General features: G+C 42.3%; 1 protein-coding gene across 2 annotated transcripts; it reads left to right on the forward strand.

The window, feature by feature from the left end:
• The first annotated feature begins 5,492 nt into the window (after positions 1–5,492).
• Positions 5,493–9,865, forward strand: dmrt2b (doublesex and mab-3 related transcription factor 2b). 2 transcript variants are annotated; one of them, XM_041935502.1, is made up of 3 exons: positions 5,493–6,533; positions 7,543–7,645; positions 8,636–9,865. In XM_041935502.1, the coding sequence occupies exons 1-3, from the start codon at positions 6,153–6,155 to the stop codon at positions 9,469–9,471; spliced, it is 1,320 nt and encodes a 439-aa protein (XP_041791436.1). In that variant the 5' UTR covers positions 5,493–6,152; the 3' UTR covers positions 9,472–9,865. The 2 variants fall into 2 exon arrangements, with proteins under 2 accessions (XP_041791436.1, XP_041791437.1); XM_041935503.1 differs by having other exon boundaries at positions 5,493–6,512.
• Positions 9,866–10,831: the final 966 nt, after the last annotated feature.

The following is a 10,831-nucleotide window of genomic DNA, read 5'->3' on the forward strand; positions in this document are numbered from 1 at the left end:
TACAGATTTATAGATAAAGCATCATCTCCTCAGTGTGCTGTCACCAGCTCTGGTTTGGCACTGCTTTGCCCTTTAGATGCCCAGACATCACAGGTTGTGTGTGTGCTCTAGTGCACTCCAGTTTTGTTCACTTTGAGTTATTTTACGCCTAAAATAAAAACCCCAACAACCACAGAAGTGACCAGGACCAGTGGAACTACAAGCACAGTATCCACCCTCTGATTATGATGGCTGTAGCATCAGAACGAGCATAATAGGATAATACTGAAAGGAAGAAAGAGAAGAGGAAGGGAGAAGGAAGGAAGAAGGAAAATGTAAGAATAAGGGAGGAGAAAGAGAGAAGGAGGAGGAAGGAAAAGAACAACACCAAGAATATGCAACATAACACATAATGAGCAGCAATGATATGTGAAAAGGCTTCTTCAGTGCTCAAAAGGTTCTGTAATTTCACCAAAGGTGAGTCTGGTGTGATAACAGGTCTCATCTACCTGCCAAATAGATTACATCCTTTTAATCTGTTGCCAAAGTTTAATATTTGCATAAAAAACGTATTGGGACGAGAAGTTACGAGTTTAAGGTATCAGCAGAGACTCCCCTCTCTGGTTCATGGAACTGATCCTCAGACTGCAGCAACACTTTTAATGCCGTGCACAGCATATTAAAAAGACTCGCAAAAAGAACCTGATTGTGTCTAATATGATGGGGTTAAAAGTGCATTTATTTAAGCAAGCGTTTGTTCCGTCTTAGCAGGCTTGCCAACTCAAATGCTCTCAAAGGTGCAGGTTAAACCTCTCTTGAAAAAAAAACTGTCAGCTTAATGGCCTCTGCCTTCCGCTGATAACTGCCAAGGTGTCTCCTGCTCTTTGGAAGTAGGTGGATAAAGGTGCTAAAGCCTTTGTGCAAAGGCACCGTGAAACACAGCCCAGTGTCTTTTTATTTCTGCCTTTGAAGTGAATTGACATTCAGCTCAGGATGTTGTTTGAAAATGCACCCTGCCTCCCAGCTCCTCTGTTTTCCTTCTCTAAACTTCAGCACATTACATAAAGTTGGAGCGGCGCTCTTGTCCTTGAGTGTAACTTACAGGTTTGTTTGGTTGCCTTTTGTGTTTTGTTTGGGTTCCTTCGCAAGTCGATTGAAGGCGTCAGTCATAGAGGGAGAGGCAGATGGAGGAGGACACGCTGGCAGGTCGACTGGTGGGAGCCAACGAGTCTGTCACACTCCATCTCGCCTATGAAAATGGGAGTAGATGGGCACAACTCTGAGAGCGGAGTGCAGAGAAGAGGTGGACGTGTGACGGGAATGCCAGAGCACCATGTCACTGCTGATGACAGCCAATTTTTCAGAGAGACAAAGGGCTTTGAGAGATGCACTCCACTGCAGGCAGCTGTGCTGATGGTATTAATAAGGGGGGTACTTACCTGGTGTTCATGGACGTACTGAACAACACGCGTGTCCCACCTATTATGTACTAAGCTACAGTAGCCATTCACCTGCCTGTTGACTGTTCTCAACAGAAAATTGAGAGCATTTTTTGGTTTTGCTCAAACACCTTAAACAACCCGTGTTTATGTTTTCCTGACAACTGACATCTTATAGTCATGCAAATAATGACTGTTTTTGTCTGCCTCCACCAACCAGTCAAGTTTCGGTCTACATCCATGTCTGTCCAGAGACATACGTAGTGAAGACTTGAAGGAATTTAATAAAATGTATTAAGTGTCTTTTTTGGTGAAATGGAAGTTGTCACTATATTGACATATGTAATTCCAGTGAATCATTCCCAGGTCGAAACCTGCTGTCTTCACTTAGAGACTGTTTTCACAGAGGACTGATCACATCATCACACAGAGGAACAACAATCACCTGAAGCTAAATTTTCAGCACAACCAGCTTGTGAGCTTCTGCTGGACTGCAACGCTTCAAATATGGAAGTTGCTGTAAACATCAACATCAAGATCTCTACAATCAGCAGGGACACCCAAGATCAGTGTCACCAATTCAGTACCTGAGAAAATGTGAAATATGGTCCCAATCTGCCTTCCGTTCCTGAGTTATGGTGTTGAATAATGACCAGAAAAATGGTTTTGCTGAACGTTATGACGTCACAGTGAAGTTGACCTTTGACCTTTTGGATATAAAATGTCATCACGTCAACATTTTATCATGTGAGATATTGTCATAATTAGTTTGAATTTTTGAGTTACCAGTTCGTCCTTGAGTCCAAGTGGACGCTTGTGCCAAATGATACACTTACAAACACTTACATGTGTTAACTACTACATTATAGTGTTATGAACCAGTTATTAAACGTTTATTTGCTCCTTATCAATGCTAAATTGACTGACTTAAAAGAAAACATTGCTGAAATAACTATTAAAAGTTTTATTTAATGTTGAAGAACATTTTTATTGAATACTGCATTGTCTTCATGATGAGAGTTGACCAAAAATCTGCACATCACACTTTTTAAAATAGAAATAACCAAATTTTAATATTTTGCATAAGTCACATGAAGATATTTAATTCATGCAATGTCTGCTTTTTTCCATCTTACATCTACATTTATTTTCCCTGCAAATGAAGTCCAAAACCTGTGACGGTAATCCCCCTCGAAGTGGGGGCACTTTTTTGGAATAAGTAACGTTCACATGAAGTCCATTGCAAATTTGCAGCAGAAAAGCAGTGCAATGAACTTCATCTACTACTTGGTGTTTTGTGCAGGATCCAGAGGAACTCCACAGCTTTCATGTATTGTTATTCATTTTCCTCCATATTGTTATTCACATTATACTCCTTCTATTGTCCCTCCTCTTATTCAGATGACACACGAGAACAGGAGCTTCATAAAATAATATAGATTTTCATTTAAATGAGTCACTACAAATCATAATGTACTGTTTTTGTACTCAAAAACTGATTTCTAGGCTGTGTGCAAGACCCTTCATTCATTTATTTGGTGTGAAAATTCTGGTCTTGTTGTAAAAGCCCTTTGTTATTACCGATTCCCCTGACACTGTAGCCCCCTGGGGAACTGGCCTTCCTTGGCTTCCTTTGATTGCCTCCTTTGATACACGTGGGGTCATCATGGCTGCTGCTTTTCACCTGACAGGGAGGAGTTTCACTGGGGCAGTAATGTGCACAAATACCCTCAGTATCTCCTGCAGATTCCCCTGGAGTGTTAGTTGGCCCCTCCGGAAAACTGGAGGTACAGCTAGCAGCTGAACCTGGTGGTGGGCGAGTTTGCTCCTTTTACCTGACCAGTGCTTTATCGCTATACTGCAGAATGTCATTTGACACGACAAGAGACGTTATACTATTGTATCCGGTTGGTGAAATATATATTTCATTTATATTCATTATTATACATTTTCAGATTCCAGACACTGTTATACCACTTTGTAAATATTAGATGGATTCAAAGACACTAAGAGTTGAAGGATTTTATGTCTCTTGACTTCTCTAATACGTTTTTCTCATGTCGCCAATACCAACAATACAAACCCAAACCTCCAGGTTACATGGAATTCAGCTGCCAGCTTATCTAAAAGGACAAAGTGTCAGATCATCACAATGTACTGTTTCCATCTCTGTTCTGCTCGTGTGTTAGTTTTAGAATTGTTTGTATCACTTTGGCGATTATATTTTGGGGCTCAGCTGGCTCAGGCTCCTACTTACATCTGTGATATCTGGTCTTTTAGCTGTTTATGAGCTGACAACACCCTGAAATCTCCTGGCAGGGCACTTCTGGCCATGGCTAAGTCTAGGATCAAGACCAAAAATGACGAGGCCTTTGCCATCTGCGCCCCTGGACGTGATGCTGTGTGAAAAAAAAATACTGTGCCTGTTAATATATTTAAAACCTCTCTTCAGTGAAGAAAACCCCCCTTTTTTTAAAGCCATTCATATGAAATTTTACCTGGTTCGTGCATTCGCAGTTCTTTTAACCTTGTTGTAAATTTAAACATGTAATGAATATTGATGGGCCTGACCCTGATCTTCATACATACAGTATATCTGGTTCTTTACATTTATGGTGATGTAGGCATCGATTGTTTTTATAGATAAACTCACAGTAAAAAAGCCTCACAGTAACAGAATCTGAATGCCAGAAATATGAAAGGGAAATGGAACTTGTGGAATATTTTTTAAACTATTACAAATCCAAACTTTGCATAAATTATAATAATTCTCAGGCTTTTTGAAGTAATTTATCGCCAGACCAATTTACTGTGCAGAAATATATATATATATATATATATATATATATATATATATATATATATATATATATAGTGAATTAATCAATGTTAGCCTGAAGTGTGAAGTGTAAATCCTGATAGTTTGGTGCTTCAGTGGAGAAGCACTCGAGATAGTCCTGTCAGGATCTGCAGTGATGACTAGTCTAGTTATAGAAAGCCTTGAAGCCTCCTGTGGAGAAGAGCAAGATGATGTGTTTTTGACCAACAGACGGTCCTGTGATGGGCATAATTTGAAGAACTACCCTGGGTGTGATAGCAGAGTTGAACCAGTAGGGAGCACACTTTTCATACCATCTCAGTGGTGATGGGTCAAGGAAACGGCTCTCTTTCTACACTGCACCGCATTAGCATTAAGTGTATGCTACTGAGGGGTTGAGTGCAGCATATCACCAGTATTCAATGCAATCCACTCTGTGCCTAATCTGCTCTATGACAATCCAAGGGCAAATTTAGCCTGTGTTTTATATTAAACAGAATAGCTGTAGTAACGAATACCACCATCCCTGTATATCGCATAACGAATTACCTGACAGCATACAATCATATTAATTTTTAAAAAGGTGAGAGTCACATTAAGTCACTCTTAGTAAACTGATGTCAAAAACACTTATCTAAACAAATGAGTGGGCATATTTATGTATTTCAGTGGTTTTGATTATTCTGTTTCAGGCTCAGAAACGGCGACACTAGAAACATCAAGAGAGCCATTAAATCGTTGAATTATTTAACAGTGGTATGAATAAATATGAGTGTGAAGATAACTCGTAGGTAATATGAAAGTGTAATTCTCCCTCCCTCTCTCTGTCTCTCATTTCGCCTCTAGCCTCCTCTCCACGCGTGCGTAATTAGTCCATATTGTAGCAGTCTGGTAAAACACACGGCTCACACATTTGCAACCTCACGGGCACATAAACTAATTGTATGTTTTAAAATTAGCCTACTCTTTAGCTGTCTCTGTTTGTTTTTATAATAATGGTGATAATCAAGGCCGTAGCAGTGGTGGCTGTATTCCCTTTGCTAGAATTTGTAAATTGTTTGAAATTCAGCTACGTCTGACGCATTTCTTTCCCCGCATTTTAGTGGTGATCTTCTGCTGAGAATAATCTGGAGATGTGGGTCTGGCAACATCCCAAATCTCTGTTGAAAGATGAGAACAACTTCGAAGGTGGGCAGGCCAGGGCAGGTATAGGAGTTTATAGGGAGAGGGAGCCGCTTTTGCTGCGAGCGGCTTCCCCAAATCTTCGCTCACGGATCCCGCGCCAGGAGCTCGGCATTGCGGCCCGGCCTACTGTCCTCTTGTTCTTGGAAACGGCGTCAGAGAGCAGCTGAGAGAGGCTTAACATTTCAAACGTCTGGCGGTAGGCTGCAAAGTTTCCACCCTGAAAACACCGTCATGCAGCAGCAGCAGCAGGCTGAAGCCGGACACCACTCCTCACGGCTTGGTGTTCGATAGGAACCGATTTGCTGTAAAGCTGTGGCGCGCAGCCTCTCTGCACCCGGGATCACACTCTTAATGCTTTAGTTTCTGTCTGATGGAAGCTGATTTATTTCCATGAGGAGAACCTGTTGCAGTCTGTGCGCGTTGTGTTGCAGGTGCAGCAGTGTTGGAACTCGATTTCTTAATTGTATTTCTGTTCCAAATGCGTGCGTAAAACAACACCACCGCTGTGATTTATCAGCTCTCCTGACTTTTTAATAAGGACTTTTTTTAACATACAACGAATTACATTTTTGAGTAATTCTACGTGAATAAGTCACCACAATAATCACATTTGATTATTGGTATTTTGAGTTAAAATCCTTTTTAATCTTGCGCGTAAAAGTCTGCTCAGCGTTAGCAGCAACATCGCGCATCACGGATTAAAAGTGGGATTCCGGCGCTCTTAGTCATAGATGTCCTCTCAGCTGGAAGGAGGCCTGCAGCTGGACACCACAGCAAAACTTGACGTATTAAAATCCGAGGGAGTTGTTGACGTGACAAATCCTGACGGATGCGCTGGGCAGCGCGGCTGCCGCGGGGACGGTGGGGAGAAAGTGTCCCTGCCTCCGGAGCGCCATCAGCAGAAACCACGCAAGATGACCCGGAGCCCCAAATGCGCTCGCTGTCGGAACCACGGGGTCGTTTCGTGTTTGAAAGGCCACAAACGCTTCTGCCGCTGGAGGGACTGTCGCTGTGCCTGCTGCCTGCTGGTGGTGGAGCGGCAGCGGGTCATGGCAGCGCAGGTCGCACTGAGGCGGCAGCAAGCTGCGGAGGTGAGGGGCGCACAAGGCCAGGTCAGTGATGGAAAAATGATAGAGAAGAAACAGATGGGTATGACCTGCAGTAGATCATTATGAAAAGGCAGACCATCATTAACAGACAACGCACAAAGGGCAGTTGTTGTAAATGTGAGTTCAGGGGAAATAAATAATGGAGGAAAAATTAAAAACATTGAAAGTGCAGTGGCTCGCGGAATGAAGGTCAGAATTTGGGGCTATTTTTGATTGAATACCACGTTATTTTCTTGAGCTGTCGAATCTTCTGAAGAGAAATCTTTAACTATTTTACACTTTATGGAAATGCTTAGAAATAAAGCTGGAAGGATACATTTGAACAGTTTTACTATCTTGAACATCTGAGTAAAGTTTTATCAGTTAGTTTGTTGTTGGGCTCCAGGTGTTATTAAGATTGGAGTGAGCTGTCCAGTAAGTTTGTTAAGCTTTATTTAATCAGGAAGTGTCCTTGAGATCAAAATATCCACACACACACACACACACACACACACACACACACAATTCAAAACAGCCACCAGACACGCTAATTATGACTGAATTAATAACCAAAACATTCACAAACATTAAAAACATCAGTTTGTAGACCTGAAACATCCCTCAGAGGGTTTGTTGTCTAGTTGCTTTCAGTAATAACGTTTATTGGAACAGAAGTCTACATTCTGTCTGCAGAAGCTTCGATTTACAACTGAAGGCAAAATGTGAAGCTCTCTATTATAACATCAATATAATGATTAAACTAGCAAGTATAGAACAGAGGAAGGCACTTAAATGCTCCTCTACAAAGTGATATGACTATTTATATTTAGAAGCTGTATTCCCAACCCGCCGTTGAGTGTCAACACGGTAAATGGCCAAATAGCTCTCTTTTTAGCCTAAATCTTAGAATCACAAGGAGCTCTGCTTGCCTCTTACATAATGTATTAATTCCATTTAATTACCCCTGAGGCATGGTCTCAGTGTAATGTGATTATGTCCAAATGTCTGATTCCTGTTTCCATGTTTCTCCCAGGGTAAGAGGGGGGTCAGGTGTGCAGCACCGTCGAGGAGGACAGCGTATCAGCGTTACACCAGAGCAGCCGAGCCGAGCATTCTGGCTAAGAGCATCCTGCAGGGTATATTTTAATTAACATCGCCTTTCTCATTAACGTCCGTTTTCTCTCCCGGACTGCAATAGAAAGTGCTGTTGTCTTTCCAGTAGATCAGACAAAACCCTTAAAGTCAACCTGAACATTTTGTTTAATTGCTTTTAATGCACCAAGTTCATCAACATTCAATTCAAGATCACAAATTGATCAGCTTGGTTCATCACTTGTTAGAGGAGGAAGTGATTCGCTGCTTGCTGACCTTTCAAGAATGAATTCTTTTTACTTGCTCAAGGTGAGATGAGATTGGCACAAAAACATTTACGAGTCACAAGTAGCCTCTTTTGGAGCAGAAGTGTAGTCAAATTCACTTCCACAAAGACAACATGAATCAGATCAATATTTCATTGAAATCATTTGTGAGGACATTTATTCCCTCAAGGTTAACCTTGATATTAACCTGTCCATGACTAATGGCTGACTTGTTGGGGACAAGAGTTTTGTCCTCTTACCTGAAATGTTAGTCCCGATAATATTACTGAATAAATAGATAATTGTTCCCACAAGTGGACACACGAACCTTCACACAAGTGCATGCTCTTTATGTAAGCTCACATATGCTCACATTGGAACTGCCTGGGTCTTTCCAGGCCTGTTTGGGTCCTTGGATGACATTACCCAGCATTACCCACACTTAAATTATATTAAAAAAACATGATCGGTGTGGCTTCACTATTTCACACAAAGGGCCATGACTGTAATGCACAGTGTGTTTTAAAACCTGCTGGCTTGCAGTCAAATCCTGCTGGAGGCTTTGTCTTCTTTATAGCCCTCTCAGCTTCTCTGAGCTCTCAGTAAAGCAAAAATGACACAGCTAACCAACTGCATAATTAAAATAATAAAGAACAAAGTGCTCAAATATAAACACAACAATTAATTGGTCGGAACAACTTCATTATCCGTAACTGAATTAAATGTATGAATACATTCAGCAGCTTGTGGCTTTTTCTCCCTGTGTAGGGCTCAAGCCGGTGGTGCCGCCGGAGGACGACGCCTCCTGCTGGTCAAAGCAGACACAGCGCGACCAAACACACTTGGCGTGTCCCTCCATCAGCGCCCGGATGAGGAAAAGGCGAGCCTTCGCAGACAAGGAGCTGGAGAATGTGATGCTGGAGCGGGAACTGAGGCAGAGAGAGCTGCAGAGCGACCTTTCCTTCTCCACCCCCGCCCTAGTCCCCGTGCTTCACCCTCCGCCCCTGCCTGTCTCCCCTAGCCTCCACTGCTGTCTTCTCAACAAGGACCCCGCCGCTGCAGGGGCATCCAGTTATGTTCCTGTGTATAAATATAAGCCTCTGTATGAGTGTGACTTCCACTTCTATCAGTTCTTCCACCTAAAGAGCAGGTCCTCTACAGAGGATGATTATAATGACTCTGTGTGCCTAAGCTCAGAGCAAAGCAGGGAGGAAGAGGAGGTGCAGAATAGTTGGAAAGGCTGTGAGAAGAAGGAGTTGATATCATCACAACAAAGACTCAAACATCATGGCAGCACCTTGTCAGGTCTAGACCTTGTCAAATCACTCTCAGAACCAACAGAAATAATGGACTCGAATGGCTCTTCAACCTTCACACGCTCTATTCCTGGATCAGATCAGGGTATCCTGGGCGGGCCAGACGTCAGCGCACCCAGCAGGACTTCTGATTCCAGACCTCTGACAGCTAAGGGCTGGTGCACAGACACTCCTGACGACCAGGCAGGTGCTCATGCCGACTCTGTGAAGAGCCCTCATGGCAGCTCAGTCAGGACTGCTGCTGTGAGGCCATTACCGTTCTCTGTAGAGGCTCTGCTGAGGGCCTGACAGGCAAATGGAAAGCGCTGTAGTGCACTTTGTTTATGTGCCGACTAAGAATTGATGTAGAGCGAATAAATATAAAAAATGGCTAGGTGTATTAGAGGCTTTGAAACATTTTTCTTGACAAGGGCTGGTTGTTATGAAGTGGCAAAGGGGCAAAAATTATGAAAAGAACATTACAGTGTTTGTATTTTTTCTTATTTCTCATGACAACATATTAGGCTATATATTAACTATAATTAAAAAAATCTATAACAAACACATATGTATTTTATTACCATATTTTTCATTTTCATATCTATATACTGAGCATATTTGTACAAATGCACACTTTAAGAATGCAATTCTTTTTTTATACCCCTGTGTCATCAATGCGGTGAAAATATACTGAACCACTCCACTCTGACCTTCTCACATCGCTCTTCTTTTATTATCTTTTCCTGCAGAGGAAACATACAATATTTCCATAAAACAAAGTTGATGAAAAAGTCAAGTAGTGTTTGAAGTTGTGCCCATTTCTTACTTTATGCTTTGATTTTGAAATCAAAGTGCACTCGTGGCTGGCTGATCCCCGCGCTGCTCTCAGGCATTGTGGTGTCAAAACAAACCAGGTGCTGCACAGAAATCTCTCTTCAATCATATGAAAACTAACAGGAAAGGAGGAACGTGGGGTGAAGCAGGTGGTGACAGCTATAGGAGCAAAGATTTTCCAAAAGTGTTTTTGTAATAGCACAGGGAGGGATGACAGCAAAAGAGACATGGAACTGTGATATGTCTGCACCTGTCATCTCCCTTTATTCAAGTCAGACATGTATTCATTATTTATTGGTATTTCACGAGCTCTATTGTTCTCCAAAGACATTCTCTCAGACTGTAGTCTATCATTATCATTGTCTAACCTTAAACTTTCTGATCATATGGCACACTGCTTAATATTTCATAGAATCATTTCATCACACCAACAGAATGAGGGGAGATGAGAAATGTTCCACAAAGGGTGAATGGGAGGGTACCAGTGTTGCCTAGGCGACATTGTTCTTTATTGTATGCTGAGCCCGACGCCGGACCAGTTTGTTTGAACACGCGTTTGATCTGTATCCGCTTTTTCTCTCCTTCTCTGTTTTTTTTTTTTTTTTGTTCTGCGGCGTAATCTCGCAGAGATGGAGGTCAGATACTTTTGACGACTCTGGACCTTGTGGCGTCAACACAGGGGCGATAGTGTGTTGCCCCGTGTCTTTGTTTGCTCGTATCTGCCAGCATATCAGAATGCCTTTCTCCCTGTCTTTTCACGGACGGGCAGAGAGGGGAGACTGGCACAAAGGGAGATGAGGTGGCGAGCCAGAAAGGGCTGAAAGCGTGCCATTGT

The sequence above is a fragment of the Chelmon rostratus genome, chromosome 4 (assembly GCF_017976325.1).
Source record: "Chelmon rostratus isolate fCheRos1 chromosome 4, fCheRos1.pri, whole genome shotgun sequence".
In the NCBI taxonomy this organism is placed as follows: domain Eukaryota; kingdom Metazoa; phylum Chordata; class Actinopteri; order Chaetodontiformes; family Chaetodontidae; genus Chelmon; species Chelmon rostratus.